Here is a 21,449-nt window from a genome sequence, read left to right on the forward strand (position 1 = left end):
GCTGGATCAAGTAAAGCCCGAGGAAAATTGGTTCCATCCCTAGGGGGAGGGAGAAAGATTTGTTTTGTCAGCCCAGAGCTGTGTGGGACCAACTTCAGCCGATGAAAGTTTGATGTCAGAGTGAGGGAGGGCTCAGAAGGTGCCAGAGGGAGGGGAAGGAGGAGAGGGCTCCGCAGAAAGTGAGGGAAGGGAAGGGAAGGAGGTGGGGGGCTGGAGGTGGAGTAATCCTGCAGAATCTGAGCTGCTGTCCTCAGCTCTGGGGATGTAAATTGATGAGGTCATAGTGTTTTCCAGTTACAGAAAGGAAAGTTAAGGAAAGAGAAAAAAAAAAAAAGCCTTCAGCTTGTTTTTCAAGAGAGGCGAAAACTCCGAGAAGCCGAAGAAATGGAGCAACTTGTAAAACTCCTCCTGTGGCAGATTTTGCTTCAGCAAAGTAAGCTCTGAGCTGTTGGTGTGGTGTTACTTGTTTTTATTTCGGCTGCACGACGGGGCTGGGGGTTGGCTACAAGATTTTGAAGCGTTATCTTTGTAAGACTTTGTTCAGATTCCTAAATTTGCTCTGTTTTCATCTGGGGAGGAGAGGGAGTCGTAGGTTTCCTCTCTGCTTTGTGGGGAGAGAATGGAAAAAATGTTTGAGGTTGTAGGAGCTCTGTTCAGCATGTTTGTGCAATTTTTTTTTATCTATCAGCAAATTCAAACCCAATAAGCTTGGCTGTGAGTACAGCAAAGCTTTCAGAGTCAGATGTACAGGATTTATTTTTTTATGTTTGAAGAAGCAGAAGCAGCTGAGGGGCTCTGTGTGTGAGGGTTCAGATGGAGGGGAAAAAAGGATGTGTGGTTTTTGGGTTTCTTTTCCTCTTGTCAGCATAAAGACAGACACAGGATTCACTTTTGGGTAGCAAGGTGCAAGAAAGGAGTCAGAAGTGAGGAGCAGAAATTTTTTAGGGGCTGGTGACCCCCTGCTCTTCCCAGCCCAGTTAAAAGGCTGTGGCTGACACCTGAGCCCCTCAGTTCCTCAGCACTGAGGTGGAATAAGGTGAGGAGCTCTCCCTTTGGTCCCTAATTAATCCACTTTCCATGTCACCACGGCATTTCTGCAATGCCCAGAGGCAAGGTTTAGGAATTGGCAAACGATGGGATCGGTCATAGGGACAGAAGGGTTAAAGTGGCTCAGAAATGTGGGGTGTGGGGTGGGTTAAAGAGGAGGAGGAGGAGGAGGAGAGCCCACAGTTGTGTGCTCCAGAAGCACCAACCAGTCCAGCGACTCCCAGTGAGGTTTGGCAGAGCACCCAGGGCAGGAATAGCAGGTTGGGCTGCTGCAGAGCCAAAGGTCCCACCTGAGCAGGGGTGATCTCTGACAGAGCTTCAGGTGCATTTTGGATTTACCCGGATGCGCTCCTGCCAGCCCTGATGTTTGAGCTCACCCAAACCAGGCTACAACTCAATAACGAGAATGAGAAGGGAGGGAAGCTGTGCTCTGAGGAAATCTGTGACCCCTCCTGCAGAGGAACCACTCCCTCAAGTGTTAATGTCTCAGGGAGGAACAGCTCCGTGTTTGGAGTGCCTCTACAAAACCATTCCGTGGGCCTGCAGCCAAGGGGAAGCTCACAAGGCAGGGGAGGCTTTCTAAATTCAGCTAAAAATCCCAGAAAAGCTGGGGCAGATCTCTGAGGGATCCTGTCTGTGCCCCAGGTGGGGATTGGTTCCTTGTAGAGACAAAAAGTTTTTCCTTTCTGCACAGGCAGCACATTCCTGCTCCCTGCATGTTCCTACCTGCAGGCAGCGCAGGAATTGTTGGGGCTGGATGGGTGTTTAAGGGCTCTGACATCTTTTGGGAAGTGGGAGAGTCTGCTGCTGGGAAAGTTGTCCCAGGAAGCCTTTAAAAATAAACAAACACAGAGATTTAGAGAAAATCCCAGTTCGAAGCCTGGCTTGACCATCAGTGGGCTTTGAAGGGAAATTCTGTTTTAGTGAAAAGCTGAGTCTTGCAGGCTGGCCAGGAGGTGAATGGGAGAAGTTTAGGAGGAGCTGTTCTGCTCATCTCTCTCCTCCAGATGAGCCCAGATGTTTCTCCTGGGTGGGTTTAGAAAACCTGGGCTCATTTATGTCACTGTCACCTCGATGCTGCTGCACCAAAAACCATCAGGGCCTCTCAGCCCCCTAAAGGAGCCAGGATGGAGCCACTGCCACTCCCCGGAGGGTTTGGGGACAGCGTGGTGGCACAGGCTGCTGCTTTTCCCATAATTGTGTAATGACCCTACAGAGCCCATTAAGCCCCCTACAAACAGAGGGATTTATGGGAGAAATGAGGAATCTGGCACACACAGATCTGGGGAAGAACATGTCCCTTTCTGCTCTGGTTGTTTTTCACCCCCCAGTATGAAACAGGAGCTCAGAGGTTTCAGCAGCGCCGAGCTGAGCAGCAGCTCCTGTGTTCCCAGGAGGGAGTTCAGCCCAGGATTGTTCAGGCAGGACTCAGGGGACAATTTTCTGTCCTTGTCTTGCTCCAAGGACACAGCCTGGAGAGCTCTGAGCATGTCACACATCTTTCACAGCCCGGCCTTTTGCTTCTAGTTTGCCCACAGTTTTTTTTTTTTTTTGTTTTGTGGCTTTATTCTTCACATGAAAAATGGATGTGATTCAAGAAGTAAGAACTGGCTCTGCCTTTTACAAGGGATTAAGAAATTATTTTCCAGGCTGCTTGCCTCTTCTTCTACAGTGGGACCACAGAGTATCTCTGGGATCCTGCTGACTCAGCACAGAACGTGTCAGGGACAGCACAGAATTGTCTTTTTTTTTTTTGTGGTTACATCACCCAGAGAAGACAAAGTGATTCTCCATCCCATGGAACTTGAAATTTTAAAATGAAAGCCACAGTTGAGTCCTGTGTTGACAGCTCTGGGTTTAGAAGCTCCAGCTCCTGGAGGCCTGTGAGGACAGAGGTCAGAGCTGTCACTAGGTGCATGAAGACTCTTTGGTTTCACACTTGACTCGCCAAAATCCCTGCTTCCAGCTGGTCCCAGTGCTGCAGTTCATGGACTGACACCTTTACTGGGCTGTCCTTTATCTCTGCTCAGAAATCCCTGCTTCCAGCTGCTCCCAGTGCTGCCTCCATGGGCTGTCACCTCTACTGGGTTTGTCCTTTATCTCTTCCAGCTGGTTCCAGTGCTGCCTCCATGGGCTGTCACCTCTACTGGGTTTGTCCTTTATCTCTTCCAGCTGCTCCCAGTGCTGCCTCCATGGGCTGTCACCTCTACTGGGCTGTCCTTTATCTCTTCCAGCTGGTTCCAGTGCTGCCTCCATGGGCTGTCACCTTTACTGGGTTTGTCCTTTATCTCTTCCAGGAGAGCCCAGTGCTGCCTCCATGGGCTGTCACCTTTACTGGGCTGTCCTTTATCTCTTCCAGGAGAGCCCAGTGCTGCCTCCATGGGCTGTCACCTTTACTGGGTTTGTCCTTTATCTCTTCCAGCTGCTCCCAGTGCTGCCTCCATGGGCTGTCACCTTTACTGGGTTTGTCATTTATCTCTGCTCAGGATCTGCTGTGCCATAAAATCCCTTTTAAAAGCAGGGTTTGGTTGCTCTGCTTGTCTCACACAGCAGGGTCCCACAGCAGAGGGACTGGTAGAACCCCAGATACTGAGAATTTTAAGACTTTCTGTGCTGAAAGGCACAAACCCTCAGAGAACACTGCATTTGACCTAAAACCATAGAGAAAACTTCCAAAATTGAAGAATAGAACTGAAATTATAGGTGTGTAGTTTGATTAGAAATGTGTGACATCACATAATAGAAAACATAGAGATTAAATTTTAGAATATAGTAATATATATATAAAACAAGATAAAAGTTTTAGAACAGTAGCTAATCCTTCTTCACCTTCTTCTTCATAAATTTAGAGAATAGATAATTTAATAAATACTTTAATAGATAATTTAGATAATTTTATAATTAGACAGAAAAGTCCACATTACAATTAATTAGATATTGAATTAAAAGGGGAAATAATTTAGGTGCCATTTCTTAATTAAATAGTTTTTCCTTAAAAACCTTATAAAAATAGAAACAGAACTATTTTGTAGCTTATTGGTGAAATGCTACAAAACTCACAACTTGTAAAACTATAATATAGACACTGAAAAGAGAAAAGGGCTCATTCCTCCTTCCACTGCTGCTCTCTGCTCAGGTTATTGAAGGTCAGTTGTTCAAAATCCCGTTTTCTCCAGGCGTGCAGGAGATCAGAGACATCCCAGATTCCTCAGATTTCTGAGTGATCTCATTTACAGCTCTGTCAAGTAAGTCTGAGCCTTACCCAGGAGCTGATGGATGTGTGCAGATTTCCAGCATGGCTGGGGAATCAGAGCAATCAGTTCTTCCTTCTTTGCCTGCTGGAGTTCCTGTGCATTTTTGTGAAGAGTTATCCCTTTTTTTTTTTTTCCCCTTCTAGAATTTTGCTGCTTGGCTGCAATGTCACTTTTTAAAAAATTATTTTATATTTGCACCGTTTTGTCAAACTGTGGATGATATCCTAGGGCAGGTTCAGAGCCAGAGTTTCTGCCCAGACTCTGTGTGTGCACACACAAAAGTGAGAAACCCTTTCTCTCTAAACCTCTCTGGGCTGAGCTCCAATATTTAAGCTCACCTCATCTAGGCTGGCTTTTGGGGTGCTCAGTGGCAACCCAGCTTTGTGTGGCAACAGCCAGCAAGTCACAAATGCAGTCTGTAAAATGCAAAATGTAAAATCCACAGGCTCTTCCCCTGGTCCCAACAGCAGCAGCATCTCCTGGTGACTGAGGGGCAACACCTTGGAATGACTTTTTGAGGAAGCCACAGCATTCCTGCCCTGCTCCTGGCTGAAGTTTTAGAAGTGGAGGGGAAAAGAACCCACAAGACATCAACTTTTCTTGTCTAAAAGCTGTTCCATCCCAGCCAGGCCCCTTTTTCACAGAGGGTTGTGTTTGGAAGTGCTGCCCAGGCTCCAGCAGCTCGGGAAGGGAAGGGAAGGGAAGGGAAGGGAAGGGAAGTCCTTGCCCTGGCAGGTGGAAGGTGCAGGGCTCCAACAAGGTGCAGAGGCAGGTGCTGGTGTGAGCTCAGAGCTTTGCATGGCTGAGCTTTTGTCATTCGCTGGATTTCCCGTGCTGCATTCCTAATTCTGCTTGGTAAATTCGACGCTGCTCCGTGTTTTTCCCATTAGCTCGCCAGAGGAAAGGAGAGCAGTAAATGCCTTCACTCCTCTGCCTGAGCCAGCAGAGGATGTTTCTGTCCCACCAAATCAATTTGTTGTCCGTGCAGGGACTTGGAAGCAGCCTCAGACACCATTCCCCAGCTCCCAAATCGCTGTTCATGTCACGACATTGTCCCCTGGCCCCGGGGCAAACCACACCCGTTCAGCCACAAGGACATTGCCTGGACACCGTGACACCTCAGCTGGTGGCCTGTCACAAGTGACACCGGTTTTTCCTGGCTGATTTGGTGCTGTGGAAGGGATTTTTTAAATCATTCTTTTGTTTTTCTAAACCAAATCTAAGTCCTGGCCTGCAGAGACAAGGGCTGCAGCTGATACATTTTGCAGCCTATCAGGAGAGACAATCAAATGATGGAATTCTGATGTCTCTTTCTTATATACAGAGAGCACAGACCTTGTCTAAGATTTGGGTTTTCTCTTTGTGATGCTGAGATTTTAAATGTAAGGAAAAAAACCCTCCTATTTGAAGTGCCTTTGAGCTGGCAGTTCAACAGGGTGTGCTGCTCATTTTTTGTTCTCTGCTGTCCCTGCCCAGTGCTTTGTGATAGAAAAAGGGGAGGAAACCAAGTTAATTCTCAGCACTTGGGGGTGTGCTAAAATACCCCCAGTCTGGAGCTGATTTTGAAATTCATAAATTCCAGGGCTAAAATAAAAAAAAAAAAAATACAGTCTTTGTCTGGAGGACTTTGTGCCTCTGACATTAGCAGGACAAAACCTCCAATGATTTTGATGGAACCCACTTGGGTTTGGCTGGGTGGAGAGATGAATGGTGGTGTTGTTTGGGAATCTGTGTTGGGAATCAAAAGCCTGATGCCAGGAGACCTTCTAGACCCCTCCCACACAAGGAGCAGGAGGGACTGGACCAGAGAAATGCAGAATCAAAGGAATTGGTTCATCTCTGGCAGAGTTCTTCCTGTGTGGATCTGAGTCATGCGAGTTGGAGAGAGCTGATGCATCCAGAGCATCACAGAATTAACTGTGCAGACCAAGTGTGTGGCTGGAGTGGGAAAAGGATGTAAACATCCAGATATAAACATCAGCATTAACAGGGAAGGGGGAATAGATGGAGCAATAACAGAGGTGGCTGCTGACTTGCAGTGTATTTGTAGCTTTTTTATCCTTTTGCTGTCAGTAACACTCTTTATTTTCTGCTTTGACAGGTTCTGTGGGCTCATATTCAGGTGAGTGGCGTCTCTGTAAATCTGCTAGGTTTTGTAATCATGAGGAGGAGTGAGAGGGACCCTGATTCCATGGCATGCACAGGGGCTTTCATCCCTAACTTCCCTGGATTGTGCATCCCATGCACTGGTGTCTCTAAACCTGGATTAAACTGGGGGTCAGGATTAGGAAGGGTGGGTAGGACAGCTCGAGCGTACAATCCTGATAACAGACATGAATGAAATCTGTGTGTTAAAGTTTTATTTATTAGGGAAAGGTTCTTCCCCCTCAGGGAGGCACTGACCAGGCTCCCCAGGGAATGGTCCCAGCCCTGAGAGCTCCAGGAGCATTTGGATACTGCACAGGGTGGGGTTGTTGGGGCGTCTGTGCAGAGATAAGGTTGGATCAGTGATTCCTGGGTCCTTCCAGCTCAGGATTCTCCATGACATTGCCCCATGCAGGCCTTGAAATCAGAATCAAAAGCCTGCAGAGATTCCAGCCTCTCCTTCACACACCATGAACTCCCTACAAGTTGTAACCCTGGAGTTGTAACCCTACAACTCTTTTCTTTGCTGTTTGCTCCTGGTTTTCCAGTCCCAGCTGATGCCTCCAACCCCACCAGTGTGGTGGTGTCCGCGCTGAACAGGCTGCCCTGGAATGGTCCCAGCCCCAAGAGCTCCAGGGTGGGGTTGTTGGGGTGTGTGTGCAGGGCTAAGGTTGGATCAGTGATTCCTGGGTCCTTCCAGCTCAGGATTCTCTATGACATTGCCCCATGCAGGTCTTGAAACCAGAATCAAAAGCCTGCAGAGATTCCAGCACAACTCCCACTCCAGCCCCTCCTTCACACACCATGAACTCCATAACCCTACAACTCTTTTCTCTGCTGTTTGCTCCTGGTTTTCCAGTCCCAGCTGATGCCTCCAACCCCACCAGTGTGGTGGTGTCTGTGCTGAACAGGCTGCCCTGGAATGGTCCCAGCTCCAAGAGCTCCAGGGTGGGGTTGTTGGGGTGTGTGTGCAGAGATAAGGTTGGATCAGTGATTCCTGGGTCCTTCCAGCTCAGGATTCTCCATGACATTGCCCCATGCAGGTCTTGAAACCAGAATCAAAACCCTGCAGACACCATGAACTCCATAACCCTACAACTCTTTTTTTGCTGTTTGCTCCTGGTTTTCCAGTCCCAGCTGATGCCTCCAACCCCCCCAGCGTGGTGGTGTCTGTGCTGAACATCAGTGCTGTCCTGGAATGGTCCCAGCCTCGACAGCTCCAGGATACCACTCTTAGGGATGCACAGGGTGGGGTTGTTGGGGTGTGTGTGCAGGGCTAAGGTTGGATCAGTGATTCCTGGGTCCTTCCAGCTCAGGATTCTCTATGACATTGCCCCATGCAGGTCTTGAAACCAGAATCAAAAGCCTGCAGAGATTCCAGCACAACTCCCACTCCAGCCCCTCCTTCACACACCATGAACTCCATAACCCTACAACTCTTTTTTTGCTGTTTGCTCCTGGTTTTCCAGTCCCAGCTGATGCCTCCAACCCCACCAGCGTGGTGGTGTCTGTGCTGAACATCAGTGCTGTCCTGGGCTCCCAGGCCGTGCTGCCCTGCAAGAGCCACCGCATGGTGTGGACCCAGGACCGCCTCAACGACCGGCAGCGCGTGGTGCACTGGGACCTGCTCAGCTCCTACTATGGGGACAGCAGGATGGAGAGGCTCTGTGACATGTACTCAGCTGGGGACCAACGTGTCTACAGCTCCTACAACCAGGGCAGGATCCTCATGCCCGAGAATGCCTTTGCAGATGGGAATTTCTCGCTGGTGATCAAAGGTGTGGAGGTTGTTTTTTTTTTTTTTTTTCCTTCCTGAGGGTCGATGGGGCTTGGGGGTTTTGGTGGAAATGGGTGGTTCACAGCATGTTTTTGGTAAATGGATTTATGGTTTAGTTGAGGTGTTAGGGCGTGGGTTGGACTGGAGGATCTCTAAGATCTCTTCCAACCCAGTCATTCTGTGAATAGCAGGTTAAGAAGTCTTATTCTCAGGAGGAATTTTAAGGTTTGGAAGGGGCTGCTCATGGAGGTGGGGGAGTCCCCATCCCTGGTCTGGGAGCAATTTTAGGTGTGCCTGGCTGTCCTTGACACTTGGAATTCAGGATTCCAGGGTCTGGGAGCAATCTCAGTGGCACTCAGTGCTCACCATGGTTACTTGTGCACCTCCAGGTCTATCCTAGAAAACCTGCACAGCTCAGCACGTTCAGCAGACCAAAACCCTCTCAGCATTCCCTCTTACCAAATACCTGGTCTGTTGCATTAATTAATTTCTGCTCCTTGAGCACTTAGGGAAGTGGAGCTTTCAGCTGAAAATTCAAGGCAGGAAGAGGTTGAGGAATTGCCCCCAAACCCATGCACTGCTCCTGGGCAGCCCTCTGGTTTTGCTTCAAAGTGAAGCTTCCAGCTGCCCCAGGGGAGGTTCAGGCTGGATAAAGGAGGATTTTTTTTTTCCCCTGGAAAGGGTTTTTAAACATGGGAATTGCTGCTTAGGGAGGTGGTGGAGTCCCCACCCCATGAGGTGTCCAAGGAGGGACTGGACATGGCACTCAGAGCTCTGGGCTGGGTGACAAGGTGAGGATTGAGATTGGACTCAATCTTGGAGCTCTTTTCCAACCTCAGTGATTCTGTGAGGTTCTCTGAAGCGCTGGGTGTTTTATTTGCCTTTGAAGCCGACCTGTTTTGAAAGAGAATTTGTAACAACCTGAAAGCCACCTGGGCTTTTTGTGGCCCTTTGGTTGTGATTCAGTTCCTGGACTATAAACACTCTATGGTCATTGTTCCTGTACCTCCTCTCAGCTAAACCTAAACCAGCTTCCTCTTTCCACCTGTTAACAGAAATACACAAATTTCTACTCACAAGAAATACACAAATTTCTGCTCACAAGAGCAAATCAACTGAACAAATTGTTTCATTAGCTGACCAAATCATTGCATGAGGTGATTTGTCTCTGCTTAACCCACCCTGGTGATAAGGACGGCTTAGATCAAAGTTGTTTACATCCAGACAAGGATTTGGGAAACTGCAAATGACACAAATAATCATTGCCTCGGCATAAAACACTGCATTCCTCTCTCTTCCCTGCTCTACAGGTGTCGCAGAGAGTGATGCGGGCACATACTCCTGTAATCTTCACCATCACTACTGCCACTTGTATGAAACTGTGAAAATCCAGCTGGTCATCGCCAAGAGAGGTGGGTGTGGTGACACCTCCCGGCTCTGCAGGAGGCTTGGGAAGCAGCAGGAAAACCGCCTGCTCTCTGTGCTGTTTGCTGCCTGCCTGCCTGGGTTTCAGAGGGTTTATTTTAAAACCTCTCATCTTCCTTGCCCAAGCAGTGCCTGGAGCCTGCTCAGCTCCGTGTTTGCTCTTGGTCATTACCAAAACTGTCCCTGCTGCAGCAGCAGCGCGGCCGTGGTGACAGTCCCCTCCTGGTGACAATCTCCTCCTGGTGACAATCTCCTCCTGGTGACAGTCCCCCCCTGGTGACAATCCCCTCCCTGGTGACAATCTCCTCCTGGTGACAATCCCCTCCTGGTGACAGTCCCCCCCTGGTGACAATCCCCTCCTGGTGACAATCCCCTCCTGGTGACAATCTCCTCCTGGTGACAGTCCCCTCCTGGTGACAATCTCCTGGTGACAATCCCCCCCTGGTGACAATCCCCCCCTGTTGACAATCTCCTCCTGGTGACAGTCCCCTCCTGGTGACAGTCCCCTCCTGGTGACAATCTCCTCCTGGTGACAATCCCCTCCTGGTGACAGTCTCCTCCTGGTGACAATCCCCTCCTGGTGACAATCCCTCCCTGGTGACAATCCCTCCCTGGTGACAGTCTCCTCCTGGTGACCATCTCCTCCTGGTGACAGTCCCCTCCTGGTGACAGTCTCCTCCTGGTGACAGTCCCTCCCTGGTGACAATCCACACCCTCAGCTCAGCCACAAGGACCTGCCCGTGCTCTGGCTGCTGAGCTTGCCCTGGGCAGCCTGTACTTAAAAACCCACCACACCTTAAGCCCAGCTCTAAAACCAGGCTGGGAGCCCCACCCATGCACGCAGTCACCCATTAAAAATCCATTTAAGCCCCTGGATAACACCAGTGGAGCTGCTGGGGTGGAAGTGCTTCTCCTCTGCTGCTCTCACAGTGCAAGAAGAACACCCTGAGAGCCCCAGTCTGCTCCTCTGTGCTCTGGCTTCTTCTGTTATTCCTTTTCAAGAGCCAAACACGGAGCAGTGCTGCTTCAGCTCCTCCAGTAATTAGGGCCTTTGTGGGTAGGAAAGCATTTCCTGTTCAGAGGATTGGGATGAAGATCCTCGTTCCATTCTTAGCTTGTGCAGGGATTTTGCTTCCTGCTCTCTGAAGCAGGAGATTAACTCTTGAGTTAGAAGGAGGAGAAAGTGGCCTTGCTTCATGAAATGGCCAAGGGTGTTAGAGGATAGAGTTTTTTTTTACTAACTGCTGAAATAAGTGTGAAAAAGGCAGGGTTGTTCATGTTCATGCGTGTTCAAGCTGTGCCATGTGGCACTTTTAAGATTTTGGGAGGGGGTGTGTTACAGGATTCCAATCTCGTGGAGTTTTAGGATTCCAAGAGAGCAATCTCAGGTGTCTCTGGGTGTCCTTGACACCTGCAATTCAGGATTCCAAGGTATGGGAGCAATCTCAGGTGTCTCTGGCTGTCCTTGACACTTGGCGTTGAGTGGGAATTTCACATCGATCGCAGCATGTGGCAGCGAATTGGCCTAAAATTTTGCTGATTTTGGCCAAGGAAAGGAAACCTGGGTGATGCCTCAGGTTCAGCTTTTCTATTTTTCACATTCTCTGCTGCTTTAGTGTGTGGCTCTGGGCTTCACATGAGGGGATGCTGAGCTCTGTGCACAGAGCAGGGAGACAAAACAATTCCTGCTCCAGCTGGGCACCAAGGACAAATGATCCAAAGCTCAGGCCCAGGAGCACAAACAGCGTGGGCTGGAGAGAGAAAAACAAGCAGGATGGGAGTGCATGGGCTAAAGCTGGAATGGGACAATCAACTCCAAGGTGCAAATGGAGCAGAGCTGATCATTTTGTGACCAATCATCCATTTCTTGGGACCATTTGGGTTCATCTTGGCTGCAGCCCTGGCTGGGCTCTGGTGCTGCCCAAGGTGGATCCATTGAGATCCTTTAATAAATCCCTGCTTTATTCTTTAGCTCTGCCCAGCCTCTGTCCTAGCTCAGCCTTCACAGGGCATCACGGCAAGGAAACTTTACGTCGATTATCTGGGGAAAACAGGACGGGTGGGACGAAACCGGCGGAGAAAACCCATCCCAAGGTTGTGTTCCCCCAGCAGGCGAGGAGGCCAGCGAGTACTGGGACGGCGAGAAGCCGGTGCTGGTGGCCCCGGAGGGCAGCACGGTGACGCTGCCGTGCGTCAACCGCCAGCACATCTGGACGGAGCGGCACAGCGAGGAGGAGCAGCAGGTGGTGCACTGGGACCGGCAGCCCCCGGGGGTGCCCCAGGACCGCGCTGACCGCCTGGTGGACCTGTACGCGTCCGGCGAGCGCCGCTCCTACGGGCCCCTGTTCCTGCGGCAGAAGATGAACGTCACCCGCGGCGCCTTCGCCCTCGGCGACTTCTCGCTGCGCATCTCCCACCTGGAGAGCGCCGACGAGGGCACCTACTCGTGCCACCTGCACCACCACTACTGCGGCCTGCACGAGCGCCGCATCTACCACGTGGCCGTGACGGAGCCGGAGAGGGAGAGGAAGGTGGTGAACCTCACCACGCACAGCGTGGTCCCTGCTGCAGGTGAGTGGCCTCTGCTGCAGGTGAGTGGCCTCTGCTGCAGGTCAGTGTCCCTGCTGCAGGTGAGTGTCCCTGCTCAGGTGAGCTGTCCTGCTGCAGGTGAGCTGTCCCTGCTGCAGGTGAGTGTCCTCTGCTGCAGGTCAGTGTCCCTGCTGCAGGTGAGTGTCCCCTGCTGCAGGTGAGCGGTCCCTGCTGCAGGTGAGTGTCCCCTGCTACAGGTGACTGCTCCCTGCTGCAGGTCAGTGTCCTCTGCTGCAGGTCAGTGGCCCCTGCTACAGGTGAGCGCTCCCTGCTGCAGGTGAGTGTCCCTGCTCAGGTGAATGTCCTCTGCTGCAGGTCAGTGTCCCTGCTGCAGGTGAGAAGTCCCTGCTGCAGGTGAATGTCCTCTGCTGCAGGTCAGTGTCCCTGCTGCAGGTGAGCTGTCCCTGCTGCAGGTGAGTGTCCCTGCTGCAGGTGAGTGTCCTCTGCTGCAGGTGACCTGTCCCTGCTGCAGGTCAGTGTCCCCTGCTGCAGGTCTGTGGCCCCTGCTGCAGGTGAGTGTCCCCTGCTGCAGGTCAGTGCTCCCTGCTGCAGGTGAGTGCTCCCTGCTGCAGGTGAGCAGCCCCTGCTGCAGGTGAGCTGTCCCTGCTCAGGTGAGCGGTCCCTGCTGCAGGTGAGCAGTCCCTGCTGCAGGTGAGTGGCCCCTGCTGCAGGTGAGTGGCCCCTGCTGCAGGTGAGTGTCCCCTGCTGCAGGTGAGCTGTCCTGCTGCAGGTGAGCGGTCCCTGCTACAGGTGAGCTGTCCCTGCTGCAGGTGAGTGTCCCTGCTGCAGGTGAGTGTCCCTGCTGTCCTTGTAGAGATGGACACCGTTGCAGTCGTCGCGTTAATTTAAAGGAATGGGAGCACGATCGGGCTAAGGATGATTTGTTGCTCAGGTTTGTGGCAGCAGCTCTCTGGTCACACAGAGCAGCACACAACTTCCCCAGGCATCGTGCTGGGAGAAGTCTGTGAGAAGAGCAGAGAAAAGAAAGAGAAACAACTCTTACCTTAGCTTGCTGCACCTGTTGTGTGAACATGTGGAATGTGTTGTGGAGAGTTGTTTACCAGAGAGTGGTTTCTTAATTAGCCAGTGGTGATGGTGTTTGAACTAAAGGACCAATCAATTCCACCTGTAGCAAACTAGGGTATAAAAAGAGCAGTGGGTTTCTCAATGAAGATTGATCAGCCTGCTGCAATACACAGAGTTTATGCCAACTGTTACCTGGCTGGGGACCCATTGCTGTGACACAGGTAAACATCAGTCTCAGAGGCTGTGAGATTTTCAAGAGCAAGCATTCAGCCATGGCTCAAATTGCAGACTTCATTCAGGTTCCTCATGACGTGGCAATATGGAGCTTTCTAACCCAATGTTGCCACAGGATTTATTTTGCTTTTCTGACCTATCACCTTGACTTACTGCCCCAGGGCAGTTCTGCACTGCTGACGGGTCCTGAGGCAAACAAGCTGGGTTTGGTTTGTATTTTTGTACAGCTCCCTCTCCCTTTTTATGGGCTCTCTTTCCTCCGTGCCTTTATGGAGGTGTGGGCAGGGGGTTGATGCAGCCCTGCCTTTGCTGTCACAACTCTTCCCACCAGAGTTTCTCTCCCCTTTGCATGGATGTTTAGGCTGTGCAAGGTGCCAGACCATGCAGAATCAACCACCAGGAATTTTCCTCCACCCTTCAGCTTTTTTTTTTCTTTTTTTTTTTTTTTTTCTGTGTGTGTGTGTGCCATAAACCAATTTTCATATTTTCCACTGCACTGAACTATCATCTGTTAGCCTGTCCAAACTCAAAACCGTCACACTTCGTTCAGGCAGAAAAAGAAAACAAAAATCCCAAGTTTAATTTTTTTTTTAAAGTCTTTTGGGTATAGTTCTTTATTAACACTTTAAAATATTCATTGTGGTTTAATATTTATTGGCTCTTTAATACAGAATTTTGATTTGCTTCATACATTTTTAAATAGGTTTATTCTCCTGAAGAAATTGGCTTTCTCAAGTCATAGAGACCTAAATTTTTTCCCTGGGGCTAAGGTTGGTGTCCAGAAAATCCAGGCAGTGCTGAGGAGAGGTGGCTGGAGACCAGGACATCCAAATATCAGAGTTCCTGCACACAGCCCTTGAGCCTTATCCACAGATGGAAACCAGATCTTGTTTCCAGAGTAGCTCACCCAGAAATTTATTCAGGATGCTGTCCTGAGGAGTTCCCTACCTGCTCAGAAAGGAGGTGCAATCTCTGAGTGGTTTAACCTGGCTGTGCTGGAGGAATTTCCCTTCCTGGCAAAAGCCACTTCCTCTGTCCAAACCAGCAGCTTTGGGACTTTGTGCCCTGCAGGCAGTGACCCCTCACCACTCACAAAAATGTGCTGAGTCCATGGGAATGTGTGAGCAGTGGAGCTTTCCAGGGGTTCCCTTTTCCAGCCCTGCCTGGGTGCAGCAGGGGAGGCTGAGGCATTGCCCCATTCCAGGAAAAACTGCCTGGAATTCTTCTGGGGAGCACAACGTCAACGGGGAGACAACAAAAGCAAACCAAGGAGCTTTTTTCAGGCAGCAGCCTCAGCCCCTGGCCTTGCTCCAAGCTCCATTCCCAGACAGGAAAGTTCATCCTGTTTGGGGCAGAGAGCAGGGGCTCAGTGCTGCTCTCAGGCTCAGCAGTGTAAATGTGGTGCATGTCTACTAAAAGAGCTTTTTTTCCTCAGGGTTTGCTCTGCAGCAGGTGGCTGAAAATTCTGTTGTACCTCATGATTAATGCTAAAATACTGGCAAACCTTTGCCAGATTTGGGAGAGCTCTCTACTTTTTTTAGCAGAATAATTTGGTCTTGACACTTTGGGAAGATCATGTTAAGGCACTTCTTAAACTTAAGGTTTCCCCTCTCACCATCAGGATTTATTTTTCAGTGGTTAAAATGTCCTGGAAGTGAATTTGGGGCAGAGAGCAGGGGCTCAGTGCTGCTCTCAGGCTCAGCAGTGTAAATGTGATGCATGTCTACTAAAAGAGCTTTTTTTCCTCAGGGTTTGCTCTGCAATAGGTGGCTGAAAATTCTGTTGTGCCTCATGATTACTGCTCAAATACTGGCAAACCTTTGCCAGGTTTGGGAGAGCTCTCTACTTTTTTTAGCAGAATAATTTGGTCCTTGACACTTTGAGAAGATCATGTTAAGGCACTTCTTAAACTTAAGGTTTCCCCTCTCACCATCAGGATTTATTTTATTTTAATCATATCCTGGTTAAAATATCCTGGGAGTGAATTTGGGGCAGGTGGATGTGAGATGTGCTGAGAGATCAGATCCTGGTTACAGAACAAACTTTCATCACCCCAGCTTAAATTCTGGTGTAGGTGAGGAGGAGCCTGTGTGACCCCATGATCCTGCTCTGGGCACTGACAGTGGGACTGAGCTGTCCCTGTGTGCCTCAGTTTCCCCAGTTATCAAATGGGACATACCCCATTGCCCAGAGTTATTAAATCTCTGTTTCCACTGTTTGTTGTTGCAGTGACCTCCTCAGTGTTGCCCAAAGTTTAAACCCAGCTCTTGCCCCAGTTCTGTGGGAAAGCAAAAAGCCAGGAATAGAATTCCTCTGCTGTGGCACCATCTCATTGTGGCAGCAGGGAGCCAGGGATGGGACAAAGCAGAGCTGCCACATGTGCTGTTTGCAGCTTTGCAAGTGGCTTTCTCGCTTGGAATTGAGATTTTTTAGCTTGGCAGGGTGGAAATCCCATGGTTTTTCCAGCTCTGTATCCAGGGAGCACAAGGCATCTGGAAATCCCAGTAAAAAGCAGAGTGCTGCTGGAGTGGAGCACTGGGCCACCAGAACAGAGCACGTTGCTCAAGCTTTTTGATTTTCTAGGAGTGCTGTTGGCATTAGCAAACCATCATCTCTGGTTTCAGAGTGTTTATCTCAATCCACTCTTGCCTGATTCGACTCGATTTGAATTTTTGCTGGGTTGGTGTTTTTAAGCACTGGAAACAAACTGCCCCCCAAAAAAAACCCTGGAAGCAGTCGCTGTGCCAGCACTGCCAGAAGTGTCAGGACACAGCTGCTGAAGGCTGCTGTGGCTTTTGAGGCATTTCCCCCACTTTTCCCCTTATTCCCTCTGGGTAATTAGCAGGGGGCACTCCCAAGGGATTGGGAGGTGAGGGCTCCCCCCTGTTCTTGCCTGGTGCTCTGTGAAAATTCCCTGTAGGGGGTGAAGGTGACATTTCAGCTCTGTTTTGAAGGAAAAAACCCTCTCCCAGCAGAGTCCCGTGGGATTCCATCCATGCCTGGGCTGGCTTTGTCCATTCCTCTGACTGTTGCAAGCAGAGAAGTCACTTCCTCTTTACATGTGTAAAACATTGACCTATTTATTTGAAATCTACCAAAAAAAAAAAAAAAAAAAAGTTCCATGTAAAAGTTTGGAGCTCCCCTTCCCTCTGCTGTGGAACAAAAATCCTGCTGCACCCTCAAAAGGAACGGAATCTTGGCTTCCCTCTGTTTTTGGAGGGGGGGGTTTATTTATTTTATTGATCTTATTTCATTTCAAAGGAAGCTCATTTTTTGGCTCTGAAAACTCTTCCCACTCCATAAATTATAACCCTTGGCAAGGAGGGGCTGCTGTCTGGAGCCAGAGCAGAGTGGAGTTTGTGTTGAAAGGGACCCAGAGGAGGGTTGTGGGACCCTCTGGAAGGTTTGGGGCTGGCTTTGCTCTGGAATTCCCCCCTGCAAGAACATTCTGATGGACAGGGATCACTGATCCCAGGGAAAGGATCCTGTTAAACCCTGGGAATTCTGACCTGGTGAAGAGCACAGCATCTCCCACCTGCCGGAGGTGCGGGGTGGTGTAAATCAGGATTAAATTCTTGCAGTTCAGAATTTCTCCCTGAGCGTTCCCGCCTGTGATCCCATTTCCAGTGACGCCCTGTTCTCCTTCCCTCAGATCCAAACGTGGTCAGGGGCCACAATGTCATCAATGTCATCATCCCTGAGAGCAGGATGCACTTCTTCCAGCAGCTGGGCTACATCCTGGCCACTCTGCTGCTCTTCCTCGTCCTCCTCATCATCGTGGTGCTCGTCACCCGCAGGCGCCGGCAGAGAGGTGAGCGCAGGGGAAACCTGACCTGTTCTGCAAATAATTCCTGCAAGGAGCAGTGCTGCAGGCAGGGATCCCCTCCTGGAGAGCCAGGAACCTGCCCAGTGGGGAGGATTTGCAGGGCTGGTGTGGTGTTAAAACATCCAGACCGTGATTTTGTGGAATTGGTGAGGTTGGAAAAGACCCCCAGGGTCACCAAGTGCAGGCTTTGGCTGAACCCCACTCATGATTTGCTGAGTAGAAGGGAGAAGATCCCTTCAGAATTGGCATTTATCCCTTGGGAACTCAAGTGTCCAGGTCCTTGCCCAGTGGGGAGGATTTACCTTGATTTTATGGAATTGTTGGGGTTGGAAAAGACCCCCAGGGTCACCAAGTGCAGGCTTTGGCTCAAGCTCACTCCAGATTTGCTGAGTAGAAGGGAGAAGATCCCTTCACAAGTGGGATTTATCCCTTGGGAACTCAAGTGTCCAGGTCCTTGCCCAGTGGGGAGGATTTGCAGGGCTGGTGTGGTGTTAAAACATCCAGACCTTGATTTTATGGAATTGTTGGGGTTGGAAAAGACCCCCAGGGTCACCAAGTGCAGGCTTTGGCTGAACCCCACTCCAGATTTGCTGAGTAGAAGGGAGAAGAAAAGCCCTTCAGAGGTGGGATTTATCAGGTGTCCAGGTCCCTGCTGTGCTGGGTGACTCTGTGGGATCCCATAAAGGGACTTTGGGATCTCTGGGTGACACCCACAGCGCTGGTTTCGGGTGCCACACAAAAAGCCACCACCCGGAATGGGTCTGGAGTGGCTCTGACTGCTCATTCTGCTTTTTCCTCCTGGTTAGGTTATGAATACAACGTGAAGAAATATGGAGAGTAAGTAGAATTAATTTTAATATAGTTAATATTATTAATTAGGCTTAGAATGCATTAAAATGAAATCATGTCATCCTCAGCTAAGAGCCTAAACCAGCTGAAAATCTGGTTAGGAGGAAGAAGTGGAAGGAGAAAATGGTTTGTGGGGCTGATTTGGCAATTGGATTTCCTCTTGCTACTCTTTGGGAACTGATTCAGGGATGAAGTTTCTGTGAGATGTCCTTGGGAGCTGGTGGGAAAGGAATAATGCACAGATCTGTGGTGAGATGGGGCCAAGATCATGGAGCTGGGCTCCTCCAGACCTCATTTTATAGGATTAAAGTGGAAAAGAGAAGGAAATTCCAGGATTGGCTGCCCATTGTTCTAAGATCTGGACCAATAGGTGGGGAAAAAAAAAAATTTAAAAAAAATTCTCTAAAGAATTAGAAAAGCCGATGGGGAAAAGTGTGAAAGGAGCCAGTTAGTAAAAGATGGGACAATACCATTTTCCACCATTATTCCCTTTTCAGGAAGGATGTGAATCTTAAAGAATTTACAGTGGACACGACAGATCTGACCCCACACAAAAGTGAAGACATCAGGCTGGGTAGGTATCCCTGGCCACCAAACCTGGCCAGAACCCTTGTAAATCTGAAATTTCTAATGGCACCTGGATATTCTGACGTGACTTAACCCATTCTTTAACCTCTGGAAGTGGGTATGGACTTTATTTGACCAAAATTGGGTAAGGAGGAGTCCTGAGTTAGTTGAGTTCATTGTCTCCAACTTCTGTTGAAGCCACTTTGGTTTAACTTCCTGATTTTCTCCTCCCTGGATGTCAAATTGTTCAGGGAACATTTGGGCCTTCTGTCAAGATCTGTGGTAGCAATTAGGGCAGATGAACAGAGAACGAGAGGAAGAAAATTTGCAACAGAGGCCCTGAGATAGAAAAGAGAAAATACAAATCCCCCTGGAAGTGGTGGTAAAATGAAAGCCACTGGGAGGAGGGGAAGGAAGCTCATCTCACACTGTGAAAGTGGGTTTTTTTTTGGGATTTATAGGATGGATTTGGGGAATTCCCAACATTCCTGAAGGTAGATGCTGCTCCTTGCTGGGGTTTGAAGGTGCAGCCTTGAGTTTATTGTGTCAGAATCGATCAGGGCTTGGTTCTTGCTGGGATTTGGAGTGAATCCATTTCACAAAACTGCTGCTCTTGTCTGCACCACCCTGAGGTTCCTGAAGCCTTGGCATCATGGCAAGTTCACCCCAGCTGCAACTTGCTTGATAAGCCAGGAAATAATTGTCCCTTTGATTTTTTTTTTTTTAAATTTGCATCCCCAGTAAAGGTTCAACCTTTAAAAGAACAGGCTGACAATCCTTAGGTCCCAAGAATTGCTGTAAAGGCCCCAGCAAACAAAAAAATTGGAAGCAAAGAAAGGAATTGCAGAGGGTGGGTTGCAAAAATCCCTCTCTGTGTGTCCCAGGAGAGCAAAATTGATATAAAATTGGATAATTGCATCTGTCGGGTGAGCTTTGAGGAGACAATCCAGAGCTGGAAGGATCTGTGAGGAGCAGGGAGCTGAAGTTTGCACAACTGATGAATGCCAGGGGCTAAAATGAAGTCAGAGCAGTTTTCCTGCTGAGTAACTCCAGAAATAATTCCTAGAAATCAGAGGTGCCAGACCTAGAGCACAGCAAGGAAGGACTGATCACCTCTGTCTTGCTCATAAAACTCTTTGTTTTCTTGAATTCTGCTCCTCCCTTGCACAGATTACAAAAACAACATCCTGAAGGAGAAAGCTGAGCAAGCCAGAAGCTTCCCAGCAAAGAACATTGATTTAGACAAAGGTAATCATGAGCTTCTTCCCCTTAATTGGTGGCTGTAGGGACCTGCTGATGGGAACAGTCCATCAGTGAGTGACCAAGCCACAGGCAAAGAGGAATGAGAAACCTCGTGGCAAAAGCGAGGAATGAGAAGCCAGCTCCCTTCCCATCCTTTCATCATGGAGCCACAAGATGCAAGCAGTGATTAGGCTTTTCAAAACTCTGGCCATGGCACAAATTGGAATTTTTCTTGATTGAAAAAGAAAGCCTGGAACAGTGCCTGCTCTGCTGTGACCTCGGAGGGAGGGAGGTGGAGCCCAAAAATGTCCTGGTGTGGTGTTTGGGCAGAAAACACTGAGCAGGAGGAGAGTGTTTGGAGTGGAATTAATTTGTGGGTAATGGGCAGTTACTTCATCCAAGAAAAGCAAACAGCTCTCTCTCCCTGGGGGCTGAATCTCCTCTTGCTGAGCCAGGATTAATCCCCAGGGTTGTGCCTGTGTTTGTAGGACAGCCCTGGTGTCAAGCAGGGCTTGTGATCAGCTCTGAGATTCCATGACTCGTTCCAGGGGCGTTGGGATTGAATAAATGAGGCTGAAATGACACCAAGCAGGGGATGGAGAGCCCAGGAGCTGTCTCTGATGGAATTCTCCTGGCATTTTCTCCTGCAGGGTGGATCTGGGCAATAATTCACCCCCAGTCTGTCTCACTGGGGGGGGCTTTTGATATCAGGATTGTGGGTGACTGCAAATACTTACCCTAGAAATAAATACATATTTTTGTGCTTCTTTCAATGGTTTGAAATCTCCCTCCAGGTGCTGACCTCCTTTTCCATTTGCTTTCAGATTTCAGGAAGGAATATTGTAAATGAAGACACTGCCAAGCTGCTGGCTGGACCAGAAGCTTCCATCCAAGATAGATAACGTGGGAGAGAGATGGCTTTTCTCAATTCCATCTCCCTCCAGTTCCCACAGAACTTTTTCCACATCCACTTTTTTGTCCCCCACACAAGGGTGCAAATGCTTCATGCAAGAGTTAAACTGTCTTGTGTGCATTTATGGGGTTGGGTTGCCTTTCCTTTTCTCTGTTCTCCCAATCCTCCCTTCCCCTTTTCTTCCTTGACAATTATTGTTGGATTTTATGCATCAATGATTTTTATGAGCTGAATCAGCAGAGGTTTTGCTTTGATGTTACTGCTTTAAATAAAACCACCTGCATCACAATTCCTGAGCCATGGTTACACCACCAGGCGTTTTTCCATGTGGTGGATCCATCAGGACAACAATGGCAAAAGCTGATCCCTGTCCTAGGCTGGTAAAATTCATTTCACACAGAACTTGGCACCTCCCAGGAGAAGCACAAAGAGCACAGCCCTCCCAAAACCTCCTTTTATCAGTGGGGAAACGTCAAAATCCTCATTTTACGGGGAAAGGGGAGCACACCAATGGCTGAGGGCTCAGCTCAGAGCTGAGCTCTGCATTTCTCACCC

General features: G+C 49.3%; 1 protein-coding gene across 2 annotated transcripts; it reads left to right on the top strand.

Annotated features, from left to right (window-relative positions):
* Nucleotides 1-211: 211 nt before the first annotated feature.
* Nucleotides 212-21,183, top strand: MXRA8 (matrix remodeling associated 8). Of its 2 annotated transcripts, none has more exons than XM_053997361.1 (10): nt 212-433; nt 6,403-6,423; nt 7,916-8,224; nt 9,534-9,635; nt 11,758-12,219; nt 17,150-17,308; nt 18,130-18,160; nt 18,670-18,746; nt 19,910-19,987; nt 20,806-21,183. In XM_053997361.1, the coding sequence occupies exons 1-10, from the start codon at nt 385-387 to the stop codon at nt 20,829-20,831; spliced, it is 1,314 nt and encodes a 437-aa protein (XP_053853336.1). In that variant the 5' UTR covers nt 212-384; the 3' UTR covers nt 20,832-21,183. The 2 variants fall into 2 exon arrangements, with proteins under 2 accessions (XP_053853336.1, XP_053853337.1); XM_053997362.1 differs by having other exon boundaries at nt 11,761-12,219.
* Nucleotides 21,184-21,449: the final 266 nt, after the last annotated feature.

The sequence above is a fragment of the Vidua macroura genome, chromosome 23, assembly GCF_024509145.1.
Source record: "Vidua macroura isolate BioBank_ID:100142 chromosome 23, ASM2450914v1, whole genome shotgun sequence".
Lineage (NCBI taxonomy): Eukaryota > Metazoa > Chordata > Aves > Passeriformes > Viduidae > Vidua > Vidua macroura.

Excerpts from the sequence above, each read along its gene's own strand:
- MXRA8 (XM_053997361.1), top strand. The coding sequence starts at position 385 with ATGGAGCAACTTGTAAAACTCCTCCTGTGGCAGATTTTGCTTCAGCAA. Across the intron at positions 6,424-7,915 it reads TTCTGTGGGCTCATATTCAG|TCCCAGCTGATGCCTCCAAC; the intron begins GTGAGTGGCGTC and ends CTGGTTTTCCAG. Across the intron at positions 17,309-18,129 it reads CCGCAGGCGCCGGCAGAGAG|GTTATGAATACAACGTGAAG; the intron begins GTGAGCGCAGGG and ends CCTCCTGGTTAG.